The sequence below is a fragment of the Schistocerca serialis genome, chromosome 9 (genome assembly GCF_023864345.2).
Source record: "Schistocerca serialis cubense isolate TAMUIC-IGC-003099 chromosome 9, iqSchSeri2.2, whole genome shotgun sequence".
Taxonomy (NCBI): domain Eukaryota; kingdom Metazoa; phylum Arthropoda; class Insecta; order Orthoptera; family Acrididae; genus Schistocerca; species Schistocerca serialis.
Window position 1 is genome coordinate 250,692,335 of NC_064646.1, and position 24,678 is coordinate 250,717,012.

The 24,678-nt window shown below is 40.9% G+C and overlaps 1 protein-coding gene across 1 annotated transcript; it reads right to left on the reverse strand.

Moving 5' to 3' along the window:
* Nucleotides 1–1,567: 1,567 nt before the first annotated feature.
* LOC126419520 (endocuticle structural glycoprotein ABD-5-like) lies at nucleotides 1,568–23,709 on the reverse strand. The gene is made up of 3 exons (XM_050086710.1): nucleotides 23,695–23,709; nucleotides 15,683–15,828; nucleotides 1,568–1,790 (listed from the first exon to the last, which is right to left on the reverse strand). Exons 1-3 carry the CDS (start codon nucleotides 23,707–23,709, stop codon nucleotides 1,568–1,570), a joined length of 384 nt encoding a protein of 127 aa, XP_049942667.1.
* Between the last annotated feature and the right edge of the window lie 969 nt (nucleotides 23,710–24,678).

Sequence of the window (24,678 nt, forward strand, 5' to 3'; positions counted from 1 at the left end):
TAACCAAGTAATCGGTGGTTATGAGTGCAACTGACAATGACGTTGGTTTGTTTAATAGTATTAATGTTAGTATGTAACACCGCGGCAAGTGTCCATGCCTCAGTGCAACTTTACACAATAGTTTTTGTTGTTTGCACCTACAATATCGCTCGAAATTTTCGGTGATCTGTGTCAGTGGTTGAAAACGTGTGGTACAAAACAAATAAAACGAACTGTTATATTTTTTATTTATATATATATTTGAAATTATTATTTTCCTGAGTGACTTAAGAATAATAAATAATTTACATAAAAATAACAATAATAATAATAACATAATTACTTTTATTGCAGTGTCCAGAAATGAGGTTTTACGTCTCTGAGAGTATAGGATGCTGCAAGTATTTACGTACAACGGTATAGAGTACTGGATGAACAGAAACTACAGCAATAAATTACAGCAACTTGTGACAAGGAAGGAACCGAAAACTTTCATATAAGGGTTCAGAAATAGGTATTTCCGATAATACATGCGCAGCGTTCTTTCAGAATTGACGAATATTCATAATAGCAAAAAGACGTGATGACATTCACACAGTACCAAAGCAAATGGGCTGTTCGGAAAGCAAACCGGACTTAAGTAGAATCTTATACCCATATGCATGTTTCCATATGCAGTTTGTGCGGGACTGAGTTCCTTCTGGGGAGAATGTTTGCAAGTAGGGGGTGTTGGTAGTCAGAGACTGGATAAAGTGGTTATCTAAATTGCGTATGGCACCGGTGCTGATGTAGTATCTTCATTAGACTGAACTACCATAATGATGCACAGAAAATTGCCAAGAAATTGTCGAATCATAGCATCAACAAAGGGTCATCACCGTATTTGCAAAGGTGTTGGAGTAAATGTTTAACCAGGTTCAGTACACCTGAACGTAGGACAGAACACTCACTCATTAGTGCTTGAGTATTGGCCGTTGGCAGGGCGATGCTGAACCACTGTTCAAACTCCATATCACACCAAGATGGGAGTAACATTTGCCCACAATTATCAATGTAAGTGGGAAATTCTGCTACATGGCTTATTCGATCACATCAATTGGGGGAAAGGCTAACGTGTACTAACTGTTGACATGTAGACGTTTCAGTAACATACCCCGAAGCACTGTTTATGACACACTGATACATTCAGAAAAATAAAGTAATCAACTATCCGACATGCGGATGTTTCACAGGGAGATTCTGCTTACAGAACTGACTCAACAGTGGAAAACAGTACACTGTTTTGTATTAAATCCTGATGACCGAGTTCCTTCTAATCTCGGGGTAACCCTCCTGATATCTGTCCCCATAGTTTCTATTTAAATAACATCGTTATCTATAAGAATTACATGATTTTAATCAGCCAGGTCACTGTAACTACATCGTGGCTTGTTACTGATGAATGTAAAGTCCTGCAGTCTTTCGTGAAGATCAGTCCGACAGGAAACGGTTTTTTAATCAACTGTGTTGCTCGTGGTGTGGAGTCTTTGCTCAGATCACATCTCAGAGCCACAGGAAAAGAACATTACCAGGTATCCAGAAAAACGTTTCACTTTCCGACGAGCGTGAGTCCGGCGTTCGTGCCCAGACGGTCGAGCAGCTGCTGGTCTGGCGGCTCTGAGGACGCGCGGTAGCCGTCTTTGTCGGCGACGTAGCCCACCTTGTGCACCGTGCCCTCCGGAGTCGCGAACATGTAGGAGCCCCGCACCTTCAGCTCGTCGTTCTCCACGGTCCCTTCCTCCTCACGAGTGGTCGCGTCTTCGCGAGTGTACCTGAAAACGGGGAGTTGTTACACACACGTTACTGGTCCACTTCAGCACTAAGTACTTTGCAATATATTGCTCTCTCTCTCTCTCTCTCTCTCACACACACACACACACACAAACACGCACGCACGAGCTTCCTGGCAAAAGAGGTCGTGCCGATCGTTCCCACACTTTGAATCTGACGCTTGGACGGTCGTTTTAAGTGAGTCTTTACCGCACCCATACTGGGAATCGTCGATACGCTGAACCCCGGTAATATTGCGGCACGTAGGCAAGTAGTGGGCCGTACTTATAAAACGAAAGCACAAGCTTGATAGATAAAAGTCACAGCATTTACTTGCCAAGCAAATCGAGGCAGCGAAGATTTTACATCAGACTGTATGAATAACCCTTACCACTCCTCCCTACCTTACACCTCTAGCATAAAAGCGAAAGCTTGTAGCGATCTGCTTCATCGAAATTGTCAGTGACCTTGAAACGTCCCCTTAGAAAAATTAATGAATTACTGTGCTGGTAAACCCCTTACGATATATTATTTTCAAACAACTGAGCATTACTGAATGTACTCAGACATTTCGCTCTTTACATATTCTGATCAACAATAAACTGACACACAATATTATTAGCGCACCGCAATCTGACTTTCAATAATCCCTACAAGAGAATGGCCCTGACTAACAATAACTTATAACTTTCATGAATCACTTACCTCATAAAAATATTCGTTACTCAAACTACTGCAATACAGCGAGCGTCAATATTGCCAGCTAAATAAAAGTTTCTAACTACTGAAGGCACTAACTACTGATAGGCATAGTTACCAAATGGAAAATTTTGATAGAGAACAAACAATGTATTTACCTTAATAGTGTTCAAAAGTTATAATATATATATCAGTTCAGCACATCCAGTCTCACAAATTTACTGTCTCTGATGGACACACGTCCAGATCATCCGCTCTCAAAACTCCGCCATCTGTCTTCCCACATCCACTACTGCTGGTGGCTCACCTCCAACTGCGCAACGCTATGCACTGTTCACATCCAACTGCCAAACACTACAATAGCGAGTATCCCAACAATGCCAACCAGCCCTAGACTGCACACAGCACAGCCAGTGATTTTCATACAGAGCGCTACGTGGCGTTACCAACATAAAAACCTAAACAGCCTACTTACAACCTTTGTCGAGTTATCATGGATATCTGGTTCACTGTTCTTTCTGCCGTAAGACTTCCTTTCGCTTTACTTGCTGTAAGTGAACACATGTGACTTGTCAATTAAAGATCTCATCCGATTCAGATGAAAGAAATTGGTTGCTGATTATGCCAACTATGTGAGCTTAATCCGATATGTAAGAGCCATATTTCTTAGTATCCTTAAATGCCATGGCCAGAGTTAACTTTTGCCGCCAACACATTGTAGGCCTCTGCGTAGGCTTTCACTAAAGCACAATGTTTGCCAGAAACAGACAAGACCAAGATAATCAGTACGACAGAATTACACAGGCGGATGCTACTGGTGTAATTATATTCGAAAAGAAAGAAAATAGAAACAGAAGATTTGCTAATTAACAACGCCAGTGTAAAGATGAAGAAAATGGACATAGTTTTTACATATATTACGTGCGATTAGACTCTGTTGGACAACGCAAAGCTTCTTGATCCTTTTTCCTTTTTTTCCACACTGTTATCACTCTGTCTCCATAGAATATCAAAGGATCTGGAAGAGCAGCTGAACGGAATGGACAGTGTCTTGAAAGGAGGACATAAGATGAACATCAACAGAAGCAAAACGAAGATAATAGAATGTAGTCGAATTAAATCGGGTGATGCTTCGGGAATTAGATTAGGAAATGAGACCCTTAAAGTAGTAAATGAATTTTGCTGTTTGGGGAGCAAAATAAATGATGATAGTCGTGGTAAAGAGGATATAAAATGTAGATTGGCAATGGAAAGGAAAGCTTTTCGTGAGAAGAGAAATTTGTTAACATCGAGTATAGATTTAAGTTTCTGAAAGTATTTGTATGGAGTGTAGCCATGTATGGAAGTGAAACGTGGACGATATATAGTTTAGACAAGAAGAGAATTGAAGCTTTCGAAATGTGGTGCTACAGAAGAACGCTGAAGATTAGATGAGTAGATCACATAACTAATGAGGAGGTGTTAAATAGAATTGGGGAGAAGAGAAATTTGTGGCACAACTTGACTAGAAGAAGGGATCGCTTGGTAGGACATATTCTGAGGCATCAAGGGATCACCAATTTAGTATTGGAGGGCAGCGTGGAGGGTAAAAATCGTAGATGGAGACCAAGAGAGGAATACACTAAACATATTCAGAAGGATGTTGGTAGCAGTAGGTACTGGGAGATGAAGAAGTGTTGCACAGGATAGAGTAGCATGGAGAGCTGCATCAAACCAGTCTCAGGACTGAAGACCACAACAACAACAGGCTCTCTTCTTTTCCTCTGTCCATTTTGTTCCTGCTTTCTTCAGAGCTTCGTTTCTGACTTGACTTCCCTTCTGTCAACTTTCTGCTTAACTACCTTTCTGTCCAAAATATCTAAATAATTTATCTGAGGTTTTTGCAGGTCCATTTTGACCTCTTGTATCCAGGGTATAATTTTAAATTCTTCTAAGTGTTTAGAATTTTGAGCGTAAGTCTTGTTTGGGAAGCCTAGAGACGTGCCCATAAAATTTTAATCTTCTTTTCTGATGTCTGCTGCATGGTTGGACAATTTATCACTTGTTTGACAAGATTGTAGTCTACAGCCCACTTCTGTTTTGTTTGGCCCTAGTATCTTTCTGATGATTTTACGTTCTTGATTTAATAAGTTTTGTAGGTCGACTAGACTGTCAGGGTTTCACTGGCATACAGCACTTCAGGTTTCAAACTGTATTATAGTGCTGAATTTAAATGTTTTTGGACAAGAATTTTTTATTGTACACTTTTCAGGTTCTTCTAGCCACTCTTCAGTTTTTGGAGGTGAATGTTTTGTACTATTTACTCTCGCCCCATAGGTTCAAGGGCTTCACCTAGGTATTTAAAATATGGGACTCTGTTGATATCACCATATTTTGTAGTCAGTGTTGAGTGTCAGTTTCTGTGGCGATGAACTCAGACCTTAGGAAAGATATTTGCAGACAAACTTTCTCTGCGCATACCTTAAGGGTTTCAACCTGTGCAGTTACTGTTAATCATCTGTGCCCTGCAACTTGTAAACGGGAGTTTACTTTATCGCCCCGTACAGTAGACATTCGGGCGATACTGTGTTGTAGCGTTGCATTGAACTACTAGAATATTATTTCAATTTAGCTACTGAATACCACCCATGAGTTCAATGTCACACGAACATCTTAAGAATTTAGTGGCTTCGATTGCCTTTGGGCGAGATAGTTCTTTGTCCAATGAAGGAAAGAACCGAGGGTTGTTTTAGCATACTGTATGTTTCATTCAGTAAATTATTAGATTTACAAAAACGACAAAAATATCCATTAAACTTGGGACCTAAAATACATACATTAAGAGCTATGAACACTTGTTCATCTTCCCTACAACTCTTACTGTATCTACCTTAGATTCCATGTTTAGTGGACTTTTTTTCTTGATTTGATCCATTCTGACACCTCTAAAAATATGGAAAGCAAAGAGCTTGCAGTAGAAGAGATGTCTTTCACGGTATCGAAGATGAATAAGATTTCTTAGTTTTTAGCACATGTATTTTTTTTTTTTTTTTTGCCTACATTTACCAGGTTTCTTGGCTTCGAATGATCGACCCTGTCACACCGACGAATATTGATCATTGCCACTGGGACACATTATATAGACAGAATAATAAGGATCAATGTGCAGCTCTTAAGGAAGGGAAGATTACATGTCAAAAAGATTCCGGACTTTTCTTTTTGTCAGATTTTACCCGCTATATATATCTCCAGCATTCTAGTACGATGTTATTCCCTGATGCCCGTCATACATCCAATTGTTAAATGACATGAGCTGCGACAACGTAACAGCAAAAACGACATTTCTATGTCTATAAACAGTAAAAAATACTGTTTAGTACTACAGACTCAATAAAAATTCAGGCTTCCACAATAAAACGAACAATATTATTTCAATACTGTTACCGAGAGAGGTAACGCAGTGGTCGGGAGGACCTCTATTCAAATCCCCTCTGGTCACCCTGAAGTAGGTTATCCGTGGTTTACCTAAATCTCTCCAGGAAAATGCCAGAGTGGTTCGTTCCCCATATTTTTACAATCTGAGCTTGTGCTCCAGTGATCGCACTGTCGACGGTACATTAAACTAATCTTCCTTCTTCCTTCATTTAATTCTATTGTACACGGTTTGCAGTACCTACTTCTTATTCAGTAATGACTAGTCATGCAAGTTCTTTTCCGTATTTACATGCCTTTTGCACCTTAGCTCGGAGCTCAGATGCATAAGAAAACCCCTCCTTCTCGCTGAGAATGGAGCAGTTCATCTTTCATCTGTCAACATAAGATTTTTGAGCTTTGGTATATATCTTTTGTAAAATTGTTACTACGAGGCTGTATTCTTCGTGGTCTCGAGTTCCCTAACTGTTAACACATGCCAATGCTGTTGCAGGAATACTCCTGACGCCCTTTTTCTACAATCTTTTAATTCCTTGCATAAAACAGAACTTATTACATGCACAGCATGCCATCTTCATTTGTCAGTGATGGCAGAACACCTGGGAGGTATAAGGCAAATTACGTTCCCAACACATATGTCGATTGCCCTGATATAATACAAGACGGGCTGTTTCGCGTGGAAACGGTCATAATCTCAAACACAAATACGACCCTTGTCGATCAATTGACACTCATCATTATCAGTCTCATGAAATCCACAGCTGGATAAATGTCAATCCTGTACTTTCCACTGTCTTATATTCGCTCCGTATACGCACTCGTGACGCTTCTGTAAGTTCTTAATGTATTCGTATTACAATCCTGTTAACTTTGGTTATCATCTCCGTTTATCTTGGCTACAAAGGACTTTCATGAACTGTTTACCATTGAGGCGGCTGATTATTGCCCCGCCCCATCCTCCTCCTTCAAACACCACCACTACCACTTCCATCTAATTTCTCTTATTGCCTTTCGCTCCAGTCTGTTCGTTAATCCCTTTCTTTTTTTTCCTGTCCCTACTACAAATTATTCACATATGTTTCTGCAGTCGAAGCTGGCCTAAAGTCAACATTTGAGTGGCTTTCACATAAAATGCCATGTCGACGTCCAGTAGTCAATACCGGTAAATTTCTCTTTTCGGACACGTCGAAAGACTATTTTAGAAAACCACATTCGCAAAATTTCCCATAATATTGAAGTAATGTGCAGACTTTTTCATAAATCAACAAAATGGAAGTTTGAACGTCACAGTGATGTAATAGATATAGTTTTATTTGAGATTTCATACTCTAACCTTGAAATGGACGCACGATGAAATCAATAAGAACAGGTCGTATAATTCGCTTTGCTACTAGTTTCAGTTAGCGGGTGACATTACTTTCTTTCAGTCTTTTCACACTGTAAACATTAACTTCAGAACAGAACGTGCAATTATACATAATACGAAGTGACATTGCCTCCATCTTCATAATGCCACGCTGACAACTCACGACTGACAGTCCGTGAAATCTGCCTCGGCTCACCAACGACTACAATAAGAGCTCAGCTCCGAGATACACCTATCTCGTTCGAAGCCTACTCGCGTTTCTCTGGCGTCCTCACACTCAAGTTGAATTTATACTAATTCAGATTACTTAATATAATCACATTCCATTGAGAAAATTAAAGTAATTAAAGGAAGCATTGCGTAGATAATTTGTTTTGCATGTCAAAATAGTTATTTCCTGCCGCTGCAACCTAAAACTCCACTTCCACCGGGACTCGAAACCGAATTTCTAGTTTATCGCCAGCAGTCGCCTTAACCACCTCGGCTATCCATTCGCGGTCCCCGGAACGATCCAAACTTCCATGTAACGCACTGTCTGAACACGAAGATAGCAAAATTGGTCTCGACTCCTCGCTGTCTCGTTCGGGCACGGATAGCCGAAGTGGTTAAAGCGACTGCTCTCAATAAGGGGTAAATTCGACCCCGAGTCTCGATCCAGCACAGATTTTCGTACGTCGCTATTGGGTAGCAGATCTGCACCTGAAACAGCTGGTGTCAAGCAATTTGTGTTCAGAGAATTAACTTAATTTCTTCACCGCGCCCGTCTGTTCTTCCAGACATACAATTACATACATATACATATTATACTTATATAGGGTGGTCCATTGATCGTGACCGTGCCAAATATCTCACGAAATAAGCATCAAACGAAAAACTACAAAGAACGAAACTTGTCTAGCTTGAAGGGGGAAACCAGATGGCGCTATGGTTGTCCCGCTAGATGGCACTGCCGTAGGTCAAGCTGAAATCAACTGCGTTTCTTTAAATAGGAACCCTCATTTTTATTACATATTCGTGTAGTACGTAAAGAAATATGAAAGTTTTTGTTGGACCACTTTTTTCGTTTTGTGATAGATGGCGCTGTAATTGTCACAAACATATGGCTCACAATTTCAGACGAACAGTTGGTAACAGGTTGGTTTTTTAAATTAAAATACAGAACGTAGGTACGTTTGAACATTTCATTTAGGTTATTCCAATGTGATTCATGTACCTTTGTGAACTTATCATTTCTAAGAACGCATGCTGTTACAGCGCGATTACCTATAAATACCATATTAATGGAATAAATGCTCAAATGCTCCATCAACCACATGCATTTGGCAATATGTGTAACGACATTCCTCTCAACAGCGGGTAGTTCGCCTTCCGTAATGTTCGCACATGCACTGACAATGCGCTGACGCATGTTATCAGGCCTTGTCGGCGGATCACGATAGCAAATATCCTTCAACGTTCCCCACAGAAAGAAATCCGGGGACATCAGATCCGGTGAACGTGCTTCGACGACCAATCCACCTGTCATGAAATATGCTATTCAATACCGCTTCAACCGCACGCGAGCTATGTGCCGGACATCCGACATGTTGGAAGTACATCGCCATTCTGTCATGCAGTGAAACATCGTGTAGTAATATCGGTAGAACATTACGTAGCAAATCAGCATACACTGCACCATTTAGATGGCCATCGATAAAATGGGGCCAATTATCCTTTCTCCCACAATGCCGCACCATACATTAACCCGCCCAGGTCGCTGATGTTTTCCGTTGCCCAATAGTGCATATTATGCCGGTTTACGTTACCGCTGTTAGTGAATGACGCTTCGTCGCTTAATAGAACGCGTGCAAAAAAAAAACTGTCATCGTCGCGTAATCTCTCTTGTGCCCAGTGGCAGAACTGTACACGACGTTCAAAGTCGTCGCCATGCAATTCCTGGGGCATAGAAATATGGCACGGGTGCAATCGATGCTGATGTAGCATTCTCAACACCGACGTTTTTGAGATTCCCGATTCTCGCGCAATTGATCTGCTACTGATGTGCGGATTAGTCGCGACAGCAGCTAAAACACCTACTTGGGCATCATAGTTTGTTGCAGGCCGTGATTGACGTTTCACATGTGGCTGAACACTTCCTGTTTCCTTAAATAACGTAACTATCCGCCGAACGGTCTGGACACTTGGATGATGTTCTAATGAAACGATGAGAAACATTTCACAGCTATTGTCTTGCTAGTTAAGAAAAATGCCATATGGCTTGCTTTATGTATTTATTTATACATTTTGTTTAATATCAAGTTTCTAGCTGCACTGCAGCATTGGTTAAAATAAAATTTTATAGATGTACTAATATAAATATTTTCTGTCTACAGATCGAGTATATAATAATTTTTTTAAAAAAAATGAGGGAGCTGCATTCATAATTTTCTTTTCAAGTACATGGTAATATTTCTTTTACAATAAGTTGTTGTGGTGCACCACTTTAATTACATAGACATTAAGATGTGAATATACACTTCCCTTATCTGCATTGTTGTTTTTACTGTAATATCTTTTCTGCTTGAGCTATGTCATGAGGTCAAGAATTAGCGTTGCAAATCTGTAGAAACAAAATCCTATGAATATAACAGTGTCCAAAAAAATTTTCAGTGGCATTGTGATACATTCACACATGATTCACACATGTCATAACTCTTAAAGTACGATTCTTGGTTTCCAACATCCTTTTCATAAATCAGAGTCCCTAAACACTACTCATTATTCCTTACCTTATTACACATATACGTATCCATCGACACTCGTCAATATTTCGTCATTATAAATATGAAGCATAATCAAATAACTCATATAGCCTCAGCCTATTAATCATAAACATACCTCAGCAGCATAATACACATCGTCGTCGTAAAAATAACATCATAACACCTCAGTCAAATCTCAAAATCGTCGTAGCTTCCTCCAATAATTAAAAAAATTCTCTACTCATGTCAAAAGTGTCATCTGCCTCAAACGTACTTTAAAATCATGCTCCCTTACCAAATACATCATTCAAAGCTCTCATAGTATCACAATGATTCCGAAAAAATATGAACAGTTTACAAAGTACAGACAAAATACAGTTTCATAAGTGTGAAGTTACCCAACTGTGTATTGCGTAAACATGTGTCACTGATGTAGTAAAAAAATGTTTATCTCTCAGTTAAATGATCAGATAGCTGTGTAATTTGTGTGTTAGAGAAATATGGTACCGATGTGTAAAGTTGTATAAGCAAATACCATATTAGCTAGGGTTCCTTGTGGTTGCCAAACACATGGTTCACAAAGTAGGCGTGTACCCCCCTGAGGATTAATGTAATTATACCCTCAGGTGTTACAGATTACAGCAATGGAATGAAATGTATCACGGAAAACTTTCTTTGTAATTCAAAAATCTTTAAAAAGAAATGTTTTAAGTATAAAATTGATCACTCGAATACGTGTACTGTAGCGCTAAATGTGCGTCTTGCTGTAAGATACTTCTGTGGAAGTGTCGTAATTATCGTCCTCCATAAGCAAAGTTCTGCTAAAGTCAATGTACTTACCTTATGATACACAAAAGTGAAATGCTTTGCGTATAGATATCTTAGTTATTACGCTTATTGCCGTGATGAGGAAAGTACTGTACAGTAACGTATTGTTATGCCACGAAAAAGGCTGTCTCATTGTTGCTATACCACAAAAGTTACTACTAAAACATGTTTTTCTTCCTAGAAGAATTCAGAAAACTGTGCAGATATAAAACAGATACACTGCAAAAGCAACATTGTAAATTGTCACTCATTAGTAGCGTCGTGATAACATCGTGTAGCTGTCACATAAACTAACCACTGTGTCCTCTGGTATCTCACAGAAAGTACTTTAAACCCAGAATGTATTTTCAAGTAAACCAAAATGTTGCATTAAAATCTCATTAGCTGTACCAGTATGTGTCCTAAGTATGTAAGCCTGATAGTCGTTACGTAATCGTGCAACTAACAAGCAAGAATGTACAAATACAACACTGTGTCGTCTGTTCACTATCACAATCCATTCGTAATTTCTGTTTAAAAATGTTCCCTAGGTTCTAGACTGGATATTTAACTTCAAACATTGTTGTATGTTAACAGTTTCTTAAGTCTGACAAGCATACTAGTAATGTAAAGTGAAAGGTTTTATAGCAATGACAAAGTTAAAAAGCAGATTATCTTTCAATAAATGGTTTTAGATGTGAAACGTGGTGCAAACCTTTACTCTTCCTAGTGCAGAGAGTTTCAACTTCAAAGCAATTATCATGTTGTATACATCGGTAAAGAATGCTAAAATTTTTCTCAAGGCTAGCGTCTTATGTTATTTTTCTCGGAGCCAGCGGGCGCACGCGGCTGCCTGCTGTGCGAGTCATTGTCTGTCTCTTTGTTGGCGCGCGTCGTTATTGGGATTAGGAGACCTAACTTCTACAAATTCACTCTGACGAGAAAGCCCTGCTCTGTTTGAATCCCGCCAGTTCTGATGCAATTCAGGTCTGTCGTTACGAGTATATCGTCTGTCGTCATGTCGGTAGGTTCCGTAGTTTCTTTCTTGTCGGTCACATGGTGGAGAATTTCTCCCTGAATCGTAACTGCGCACTGGTCCGTTGCATCTAAAGTTATTCTGTCTCCCTTGTTAATATTTATTTTGGTTCCCATATTGTCTGTTTCTCTTATTGTCTCTGTGATAGTCATTACCACGGAGAGGTGATCTTTCCCTGTAGTTATTACTACTCTGCCAACGGCTGTCATACGGGTGGTGTCTGTTTTGGTCACGATTTGTGTTGTGAGAATAGCCTTGTCGTGTCAAGTTATTACTTCTTTCATCGCGGAATTGTGACGTATGTGACCTGTAGTGATTGTTTTCCTGTTTTCGCATCTGGCGACTGTCTGTGTCAATTTCTAATTCTTGTAACAGTCCCTGAAAAGCTTCAATGTCGTCTTTGCAATGTCCTGCCAAAATAATATGTCGTAAATGTTCAGGTAATTTGATTAAGCAAATGCGGATGAGTTCTGAGGGGCTGTATGGGTTTGACAGGTACTGATTCTTGTGCAACATGTCTTCAAAATATTTCACAAGACTGGAGAATTCAGATTGTTCGAAATGTTTCATCATTATGATGCCATGTTTTACACGGTCTTGTGTAGCTTGAGACCAATATGCTGAGAGGAAGGCATGGTAAAATTCTCCTTCACTGTGGCAATCATGAATGACCGATCGCATTCTTACAGCTGGTTCATTCTCTAAGTAGCCACACATAAATTCTAATCTGTGCTCCAATGACCAGTTGGGAGGAAAACAATGAGAAAATTGATGGAGCCATGCTTGTGGATGAATGTCGTTGCCAGAATTCTTAAATGTTTTGAATTTACGTGTAGTAATGAACAGCTTATAGTCAAAATCATCATGTCGGCAAGTCGCATATCGGTCATTGTTAGGTCGTGTCGGCCGTTCCATCTCAAAATTCGGTGCACATTGCCAATTTCTTTCATAACTTCCGAAATGCCCTGTGTTATTATTTTGCGGCTTTTCCGTGTTTCTAAGTCCCTCTTCCCGTGTTGGAGCGCGAGTGTCCTCTGAAATACGTAATTCTTGTATTACCTGTGTCAGCTGATCTTGTACTTCCCGGATTTCTCTTTGGTGTTGTGTATTAATTTGATTCTGATTTTGTTTGAATTTTCTAATTTGTTCATACTCTTCTGTGTCAGTGAAGGCTACAGGTCTTGTGTCATTCAGATCATCATCTACCTTTGTAGATAAGTTAGTAACCTGATCCGAAAGTTCGGCTACTTTCTCTGATAGTTAACACATTTCCTCAGTGTGTTTTTCTGAACCAAGTTTCAGAGTGTCCATTTGTGTTGAAATCGAATCTACTGTGTCCTTTAAGTTTTCCTGAGTTATTGCAAGTTGCGTAACCGAATCGGTAGACGCAACTGAGTCAATTTTAGCCCACAAGGTCTCATGATTTTCATGAACAATGGTTTGCAGTTCTTTTATGGCTGCTTCGTGATTCTGTAATGCATTTTCATGCCGCGAAAAAATAGGTTGAAAATGCTCACAAATTTGTGTTTTTACGTCATTACAGACTTTTTGACATTTCGATTCAATGTTATGTAACTCAGTAGTTAAATCTTCACGTGTTCGTTCAAGTGTGGTGTCTAACTTTTTAAGATTTTGTTCCATTGAGTCTAACTTTTGAAGCTTTTGCTGTGTTTGTCCCATTTGTTGTATTAATTGTAATAACAATGCATTGGTGTCTGAAACATGTTCCTCAGTGCTTTTCAGCAGTGAATTTGCACCGGAAACATTCACATTTTGACAAGCAGAAAATGTGTCTTGACTTATTTGAGAAAACGGTGAGGATCCAAAACCTGAATCTACAGTATTTGCGAGATCGTGTCGTGTCATTTCGGCTTCCTGAGGCGAGCTGTTGCCGACCGATCGATCGATAATGCTTCCCTCTTCACTAATTGTTTCACTGTCCACGCCATTGTTTGCCGCCCGCTCCATTTCCCTATGCACAATTATCAAATTACTACTTTGAACATCAGTTAATTCATTACTCGGTGGCGCTAACACATTGCTTTCATTTTCACTGTCATTTCTCAGTTTACTTTGGAGCCTAGTATTACGTTTTTCACACGCCATTATTGTCACAATATTTCACACGACAACACAGAAAAACTCAATTTGAAGATAAAAAATAAGAGAACACATTAAAATAGCACTGAAAATAATATCTAGTTAATTGCAGCTGCGAAATACTTGGTGCAAATCTACATGCATGCCACAACTGTTTTACTGTACAACAATGAAAGACTGCAACTACAAAGGAGATTCTTTCTACAGTTACGCGCTAGCAATAAACAAAATCTACACTAATTACACAAACTACAAGAAAAATCAGAAGATTCCAGTGAGGTATCCTAGGCTAAGGGTCGACATATGAAACGTCCCCTTTAAACAATTGTACAAGACTGTGCTTAAACTGACAACAATATTTTGTTAGCGCAACGCAATCTGACTTTCAAAATTCCCTACAAAAGAATGGCCCTGACTAACATTAAACTATACCTTTCACAAATCACTTACCTCACAAAAATCTTCGCTGCTCAAGCTACTGCAATACAGCGAGCGCCACTACTGCCAGCTAAATAAAAGATTCAAACTATGGAAGGCACTAACTACTGATATGGATAGTTAGCAAATGAAAGATATTAATAGAGAACAAACAATGTATTTACCTTGATATCATCATATATAAATATAGCAGTTCATGACAAATTACAAAACTCCGCCATCTCTCTCCCCACATCCACCACTGCTGGCGGCTCACCTCCAACTGCGCAACGCTACGCGCTGTTCACAGCCAGCTGCCTAACACTACAATGGCGAGTATTACAACAATGCAAAGCAGCCACAGACTGCACACAGCACAGCCAGTGATTCTCATATTGAGCGCTACGTAACGTTGCCAATAAGAAAACATAAACAGCCTACTTACATAGAGAAAACATAAACGGCCTACTTACAGTAACTATCCGCCGAACGGTCCGGACACTTGGATGATGTTGTCCAGGATACCGAGCAGCATGCATAGCACATGCCCATTGGGCATTTTGATCACAATAGCCATACGTCAACACGATATCGACCTTTTCCGCAATTGGTAAATTGTGGATATCGTGTTGATGTATGGCTACTGTGATCAAAATGCCCAATGGGTGTGTGCTATGTATGCTGCTCGGTATCCTCGACCACATCATCCAAGTGTCCGAACCGTTCGCCGGATCGTTACGGTTCATTTTAACACGGGTAATGTATCACGAAGCAATTGTTCCTGAATCAGGTAGTTTGAATGCAGTGCCTGTATATTTAGTTTTAAACGTTTTCCTGTGCTGTCCTTGCCAAATTCGAGCTTGTGCCCTGTATCCAGTGACTTCCACGTCTACCGATGTTGAGGGTAGGAATATCATAGACGAAGTACCAGCGCCTATTAGAGAAGGATTCGGGAAGAGTGTTTCTTTCAAAAACACCGTATCGACCTCCGGCTGAATTGGTTCACCACCTCACCGAAATCCTGAATCTGGATTCCAAACAAGGGTAAGAACAACTTCCACTCGACAGCTAGCGCAGTTTCATGGTACTGCGTCACTTCTCTCAATGAGAGCCTTCTCTTTGCTCCTTCCAAATAATACCGTGAACATTCTCCAATTGCGTTATTTACCACTAGCCTTAACCGTAATAGTTGTTCCCCATAAAGGAAAAACCACAGAAAAGTTTTGGGAAATAATATGGTAGCAAACAGACTGCAATAATGAGATGCACTTTTAGTCGATGATGAAATATATGTAACATAACAGTCAAATATAGTACCCCCAACGCCACGGGTCGATGCCATTGAAGTTGTTGAACTCCTGAATAACACTGGCGAGCCTGGAGGCGACCCGAGGAATGAAGCGCGCAGCGAAACCTTGAGGTTGCGCCAAGGCAGCACTTAGCGCCGCGGCAGCCAGCAGCAACTGGAAGGAAAGATACGTACAAAATAACAGCTACACTAACCGAGCGTGTCAAGTCAGGGTCTTACAAGAAAGAATATTACTGTACTTTTCATATTAGATAACGTAACGTAATACTTGCGAACAGAGGCAACGTAAGTTGCGTGTATTACTAGCGATACAAAATGCGGTTCCTTATTCTTTATGTTCTCTCACATTGCATCTAGGAAATCTGATTATTATTAATATTATTACTATTATTATTATTATTAGTGTTACTATTATTATTTTGTTTGAGCCCTACTGGACCACGCTATATAGGCGTAAGATGCCTAAACTGTACCATCTTTAAGAGTTTATTTACTATAGGCTAAACACTAGGTTACAAAATTGTTTAAACAATCCATCCTTAGCTGCTGGATGTTGATCTTGGTATTTTATTTAAAGAATGGGATTCTAAACATCTCTAAGTGGTAAGATTGGTAATTTGTTTCCAGTAGATGCATAAGCTGCAACCGCTAACCCACCCACCCCACCCCCCTCCCCGTTATTAAATTATTCCTTAGTTTTAAGATACGTGTTAGTCTAGTTTAGGGAAATATTCACTACTTCAGTTCTTACATCACAATTTTAATTCATTGCTGTATAGCTATTTCACTCCTGCCCCAGTCCCCCAATACTTGCATGAACCCACATTTTGCGTGTCATGCATCTGATCATTTCTTGCAGTTGATCTTCCTCACACGCATAGCTATATCACTGCTCTCTCTAAAGAGTTTCTGTGGTGGCTTCACCGTACAGTCCCTAAAACACTGTCTTTGTTCATGTTATCCCGCATTTTTCATGAGATTCTTGCCGGCTTATAAGCATGTTGACTGCACCTTGATGTTTTGCTTCCAGCTTCCATCATTTCCCTCCGATTTGGTGATATTTCTTGAATGGACCGCTTCAGCCCAGTTTTTACCTGCAATTGCTTCATTTATTTTGAAATTATGGGGCAGTCTGTTTCGTTGTACAATGTCGGACGCATTATCTCTTCAAATGACAGAAAATGGTCTTGCAAATCGTTTTCAGCTTCTTTGGAAATCACTTAAACACTGTCAAAAAATTTTAAGTTTTTATTTGAATTTTGGTTTTCATTCTAAGCATTTACCTTATTTTATATGCGTGCAGATTGATTTAATTCCAGATATTTAGGTATACTTTTAGAGCTAAATGTAACTCATTTGCACTTCACTTCCCTAACGCCTTCCTTCTCGTACTGAAATACAAAATACGAGTAATTATTTAATTAATATCGTAGGGTAAAGAAAGCATTATTAAATTCACCATGTCATCTATAAACATTATGTTACATTAATAACGCTGAATGCATGTTTTAAAGGTCATACAAGAGAAAGTTTATTAAACTGTACTGCTACAATATCGAAAAATTAAAGCCGCTCTTTATAGGCAACGTCGCCATTTTCTGTTAGCCAGTTTCCTACAAACGAACCAAAAGAAATACAGACACATGCCCGTCGGAAAACAAAGTTTATCTCAAGCACATTCAGACATTACGTTGCCACTTATAACAACAATTCTCTTGTGCCACATTCACAAAATGTGAGACTAAAACTACAACAACGTCGACGCCTTGTTCAGGCGATCTGTTCCTCAACTGACAGGTGATACTACAATCCCAGAAGCACGTATTTTACGCAGACCTCACTAACTGTCCAATACCACAAGAGACGTGAATTTTATAGCAGTGGTACAAATTAGGAGTCGGTACGACGTTGTCATCTCTCCCTTACAACATTATTTCCTTTGTTTCACCATGTTATCTGATATTCTTTGATTTTACTATTCTCTGTGAGTTATTGTTTCGTTTACCATGAGCTACCGCTTATCGATCCTGTTCGAAGTTTCCTTTAGTTATGTTTTTTACATCTCTCTAAAAGAATTAGGAAGCATTAGTCAAATATTAAGCATCCAGATTCTGGCTTTAAATAGAAATATACATTTGCAGAACGCTCCCGGCTACATCGTAAAGGAAAGCTATAGAACGGAAGCAAGACAACTCATTCTTTTCACACACGAGAAGGAGCGCGGAAAACGAGACTTGTTGTGAAGTGAGGATGAAATATCGAAAACGTACAGAAGGATGCTGTATAATTACACAGCCAAATAATCTGCTCTTGAAATAAGAATTTATTTCACTGTGAATGTCGGACGTATAAGAAATGTAGAAAGAGTAATCTCTAGTAACAGTTGAAAACGGTTTTGATTTTCCAATTTCTCAATACTCCTTTCAGCACATGGAATCCTTGTTGAAAGGAAGCAAATCTGCCTCCTCGGTGTAATTCAGTAGAGCTCTTTGACTTCAGTAGTGGAGCGGACAGAGCAACTTCCGAACACTGTTCCGTCTGTGAGGATGTCTGCAATGGTCGTTCCAACCTTAGACCGTTCACGCATTGCCGCGTTACCTCTAAAAATGGGTGTTGCCATGTTAATTCGCAAACAGCGACGTTGTTTTCAACATTAAACTGTTGGAGTGATGTACAGAACGTTGAAGATATGCCTCGTAGTTTTCCCCGGAGATGAACAGCGCCAGCTGAAGACAAACACAGCTCGTTGTTACGCAGAAGTGCGCAGCAGTAGATGAGAACTACTGTGTCGACACAAACAGTGTGCAACCACCACCACCACCACATGATCCTTTTGGTCTCTTCCGTGTCCTTAAGAGGTATAGACAGATTCTTCAATCATGTTTTATGCCAACATTATGTATGTATGGAGAACGCCCCTAACCGCAGTCTAGATTCATGGTTGTGCATAATCTGGATTTGATGCTGCACACTCCCAGCCTTAAAGTCAAATTTTCGGCGTTGCATTTGTCTGTCAAGACAAGGATGCGCGAGCACAACGCACCCACCTAGTAAACACATTCCTTCAGGAGGCAGGCATCCACCTAATCCTTCAGCATATGCTGGCAAGCACAATTTATACGTGGTTGGTATTAGTCAGAATTTGCAATACGCCGTCCACGGGACCCTTCTCACATACTGGATCCGATCAGAAAGGCCACCATAAATTTTTCTGGCAGGTATGATCCCAACGAAGTTTTTTGTTTTACTTTTGCGCATTCAAGGGATTTTCAATTATTTCGGTTGTTTTAGTTTTCTTTCATTGCAAAATACATTTCAAGCTTCATAGGCCTCATTCTTATATTCGCTGCTGCCTTTTAATCTAGGGCCACACACGTTCTAGGATGTCTAGGTGGTTGAAACATTCACAGACCAGTTTAAAAGTACACTGTCTGATCGAAAGTACGCAGGACATTAAAACAGCTTGAACCCCCCTTCCGCCTTTACCATGACGGCTCGAAGGCTTCTGGGTACGCTTTCAATGAGATGTCTGAAGATCTGTGGCGGAGTGGCAGTCCATTATTACTCAAGAACGATACCAAAGACGGTACTGACGTTGGACCCAAGGGTTTGGAGCAAAGTCGAATTTATAACTTATCCCAGAGGTGTTCCGTTGAGTTCAGGCTGGGACTCTGGACAGGTCACTCTCTTCCAACAACGTTAATGTCCACAAAACGTTGCCTCACCGATGCTACTTTATTACAAGTTGCATGCTCGTGCTAATACAGTCATCATCCTCTACTGTACACGGTACATATCGCGGTAAAATGTGTTCATATCATTCTGCGCATACCGTTTCCATAGGCACAATAAGGGGACCACACTATAACCCTGTAACTCGCCCCATTCTTTCCACCTCCTCTGTATTTGACATATGGTACCATATAAATTGGAAGATAAAATTCTCAACATTCGCCAAACTCAGGGTGTAACATGATTAATCACTCGTTTCCCGTTACTTACTGTCCAGTGGCGCACAGAAATATACAGCTTGCGGTGGTATCCCGTTATATCCCAGTTGTTTCTACACTTTGGCGCAGTCACTCTCCTGGAACTAAAGAGAGATTCCTTTCGCTGATTTCATGCGATTTTTTTACAGTTACTCTCCAAAAGACTCGACGCTCCCTTCCTGTCAGTACATAAGGTCTGCCTGTTCTTTGTTATCTGTGGTTGTTCCTCAGCATTTACACTTCAAAATCGGCTCACCAACAGTCGACTCTGGCAGTTTTTGAAGGGTTGAAAGGTCCCTGCTGGATTTGTTACTCAGATGACGACTAAAGACTAGTTCACGTTTTAAGTTACTGAGCTCGCCTCAGCAAGCCAAACTTTTGTTACTGCTTCTCTTCTGGATCATTCCTTAACTCGTCTGCTCCCGTCACTCTTGTGATTTGGTCTTCCTATAGGGCAACCGGTTTTATGCCTCTGTTTCTATCCCTCTTGAACCATGCGCCTTGCCCTTCGCTCTGTTATTCAACTTCTTCCATGTAATATCACAGTCCTTTAACGCCAGTTGAACTAGCAACTGCAAATAACAAATGTGCATTGACAAGTCAGCTGGGAGCGAGCATTGTTCAATAGTGGACCAGCGGCCGCAATGGATCGTCATTGTCGTGTCATAAATCGCTATGGAGCATCTCTAAATCAAATGTAAAGAAAGGTTCCGGAAGAACAGGAAAGTGTTTGGAAAGTTTGCCCTCGAAACCAACGACAGGTGGGCAACTGCTGCGACTAGGTTGAAGCGCAAAAGGCGACGACTACTTTTGTGGAAAAATCATCAGGCTGATGAGCTTTGCTGTTACCAATAACAGTCTACCACAAAACAACATAATGCAGAATGGGTCTCTTAACGGTTTGTCAAGACCGATGAAGGCGCGGATGAGTTACATCCCAAAGAAGGACATTTTCGGCAGCTTCACAAGGCTGTATGAACGTCCTATGCATTGGATTCAGGTAGGAGAAGACTATGTGGAACACATGAAGCACTAAAACCACAATCCTAACTTTTGTGCAGTCTCGAAAGCTCTCCGACAGACATGGTAAGTTCTTTCTTACATTTATACCCGCAATAAATAGAATTTTGTGTGTCACACCCTAATTTATTTAGAATATGAGTGCTGTTTGTACTGCAGCAGTCCATGTAACGTTCTAAAAGGCACAAAGACCAAACTAAGACGGAAGAAGATCTACTACAATAAAGTAACAAAAGTCACGGTTTACCTCCTAATGTAGCTTCGGACTTCCTTTCGACCGACTTAGTGCAGCAACTCGACGTTGCACTGACTCAACAGCTCATTAGAAGTTACCAACTGAAATAGTCAGCCATGCGTCCGTAATTGCGGAAGTATTGTCCTTGCAAGATTTTGTGCAAGAAATTACCTATCTACCATGCTCCTTAAATGTTCGATGGGATTCATTTCGGGCGATCTGGGTGGCCTAATCATTCGCTCGGACTGTCCAGAATGATCTTCAAACCAACTGCGGACAATTATGGTCCGACGACTTCGCGCATTGTCTTCCATAAAAATTCCGTAGTTGCTTCGGAACATGGAGTCCATGAATGGCTGAAAATGGTCTTCAAGTAGCCTAAAATAAATATTTGTAGTTAATAATCGGTTCAGTTGGAGCTGAGGACCCAGTTTACTCCATGTAAACACAGAACACACCACTACTGAGTCACCACCAGTTTGCACATTGCCTTGTTGATAACTTGGGTACGTGACTTCATGGGGTCTACGCCACACTCGAACCCTACCATCAGCTCTTACCAACAGAAATTGTGTATACGATTCAACGAAAATGGTTCAAATGGCTCTGAGCACTATGGGAATTAACATCTGAGGTCATCAGTCCCCTAGACTTAGAACTACTTAAACCTAACTAACCTAAGGACATCACACACATCCATTCCCAAGCAGGATTCGAACCTGAAACCGTAGCAGCAGCGCAGTTCCAGACTGAAGCGGCCACAGCGGCCGGCGCTACGGTTCAACCGATATGGTCATGAGAGCAGGAGAGGCGCTGCGGACAACATCGTGCTGTTAGCAAGGGCACTCGCGTCGCTCGTCTGCTGCCATTTCTCACTAACATCACATTTCGCCGTACCGTCCAATTTATACGTTCGTCTTACGTGCCACATCGTTTTCTATGTTTGTTTCACGCAGAGTTGCTTGTCTTTCAGCCCTGACAAGTCTATGCGAGCGCCATAAAAAATCATTTGCCATCTTGATTGACTGTTTTTGTTACATTACTATACAAGATAGCTAACTTTCGTATTATAAGTTCAAAAATTTTCTACATCTACATCTACATGGATAGTCTGCAAATCACATGTAAGTGCCTGGCAGAGGGTTCATCGAACCACCTTCACAATTCTCTATTATTCCAATCTCGTATAGCGAGCGGAAAGAATGAACACCTATATCGTTCCGTACGAGCTCTGATTTCCCTTATTTTATCGTGGTGATCGTTCCGCCCTATGTAGGTCGGCGTCAACAAAATATTTTCGCATTCGGAGGAGGAAGTTGGTGATTGGAATTTCGTGAGAAGATTCCATCGCGACGAAAACCGCCTTTCTTTTAATGACTTCCAGCCCAAATCCTGTATCATTTCTGTGACACTCTCTCCCATATTTCGCGATAGTACAAAACGTGCTGCCTTTCTTTGAACTTTTTCGATGTACTCCGTCAGTCCTATCTGGTAATGATCCCACACCACGCAGCAGCATTCTAACAGAGGACGGACAAGTTTAGTGTAGGCAGTCTCCTTAGAAGGTCTGTTAAATTTTCTAAGTGTCCTGTTAATAAAACGCAGTCTTTGGTTAGCCTTCCCCACAACATTTTCTATGTCTTCTTTCCCATTTAAGTTGTTCGTAATTGTAATACCTAGGTGTTTAGTTGAATTTACGGCTTTTAGATTAGAGAGATTTATCGTGTAACCGAGGTTTAACAAGTTCCTTTTAGTACTCATGTGGATGACCTCACACTTTTCGTCACTTAAGGTCAACTGTCACTTTTCACATCATTCAGATATTTTTTCTAAATCGTTTTGCGGTTTGTTTTCATCTTGTGATGACTTTATTAGTCGATAAACGACAGCGTCATCTGCAAACAACCAAAGACAGCTACTCAGATTGTCTCCCAAATTGTTTATATAGATAAGGAACAGCAAAGGGTCTTACACTACCTTGGGAAACGCCTGAAATCACTACTGTTTTACTCGATGACTTTCCGTCAGTTTCCAGAATGAGATTTTCACTCTGCTGCGGAGTGTGCGCTGATATGAAACTTCCTGGCAGATTAAAACTGTGTGCCCGACCGAGACTCGAACTCGGGACCTTTGTCTTTCGCGGACAAGTGCTCTACCATCTGAGCTACCGAAGCACGACTCACGCCCGGTACTCACAGCTTTTACTTCTGCCAGTAGAGCTTCTGTAAAGTTTGGAAGGTAGGAGACGAGATACTGGCAGAAGTAAAGCTGTGAGTACCGGGCGTGAGTCGTGCTTCGGTAGCTCAGATGGTAGAGCACTTGCCCGCGAAAGGCAAAGGTCCCGAGTTCGAGTCTCGGTCGGGCACACAGTTTTAATTTGCCAGGAAGTTTCCGTCAGTTACTACGAACTGTGACCTCTCTGACAGGAAATCGCAAATCCAGTCACATAACTGAGAGGATATTCCTTAAGCACGCAATTTTACTACGAGCCGCTTGTGTGGTACAGTGTCAAAACACGTAACGTGGCGCGAAATATTCAGATATTCACGTGGAGTGCATGGTGCTGACGAACGGCTTGGAATAGTTAGCCATCAGGAGATGGGGCTCATAGACGGAAATTAGTTAATGGATTCAAGTATTTGTGGCAGGTTGCGTTATTTACCAACAATTCTTAACGGCCGCTATAAATAGAAGAAACGAGAAAATGTAAGGCTACTCTACTACTTCGACAGCCTGCGCTCGATATTGGAGACCAGCCAAGTCGTGTAAAACTTACCGTGATCACGTTCATCCCTGCGACTCCTGGACGCCTCGGACTGGGGCACACAAGTGTGCGTCGCGAGAACACGGGGCGTCTCTTATAGCGCCGCCAGTCACCCGCTTGACGCCGCTAGGGCGCGTCACTGCCACCGTTACGCTAGGTTTCTGCAGCGCTGGTCGCAGAGCAGAGCCCTCGACTTTCTACCGTCTCTGTGTTCCACAGACTGTTACGCAACTGAATTAAAGTGTTGCGGCGTGGACGTAATTACGCACAGCGTTACCCTAGGATAATTTGAAGACTAACAGTACTTCTCGCAGGAGGAGAGCAAGGACGAAAGAAAAGGAAGGTTAACGTCCCATCAAAAACGAGCTCTTTAAAGGAGTGACACTACGTGGACTGGACAAGGATGGAAAGTTGTTACCTTTACACTTCTTCTCCGACGTCTTCACGATTCCGTATGACGGAAAGCTATTTTAGCAATTCTCGTGTGAAGCTCAGCTTGCTCTTTTCTCACATGACATACCGCGATCTATGGATATAGGGCAACAGGCTGATTCCATATTTCTAGATTTAAAAACATTTGACACGGTACCCCACTGCAGACTGTTAACGAAGGTATGAACATACGGAACAGGTTCCCAGCTATGTAAGTGGCTCGAGGACTTTTTAAGTAATACAACCCAGTATGTTGTCCTCCACAGCCACTGATCGTAAGAGACAATCGTATCGTTCGGTGTGCCCAAGGGAAGTTCGATAGGACTGCTATTATTGATGTGTTGGCAAATGTGCCAACGCCTTGTAGATAGAGGAGGCCGAAATGCACGCTATCTAACGCAGACGGGCGTGAATTCTGGAACAGGATAAGTAGTGAATTCTAATAAGAAAAGTATGCAGCTCCACGAATACTTAACTTTTATTCCTTCATGTGAATACAGCATTCCTGATGAGACATTTCATACCATAACTATCAAACTATGTAAGGCTAATGGCGCCTTGCTA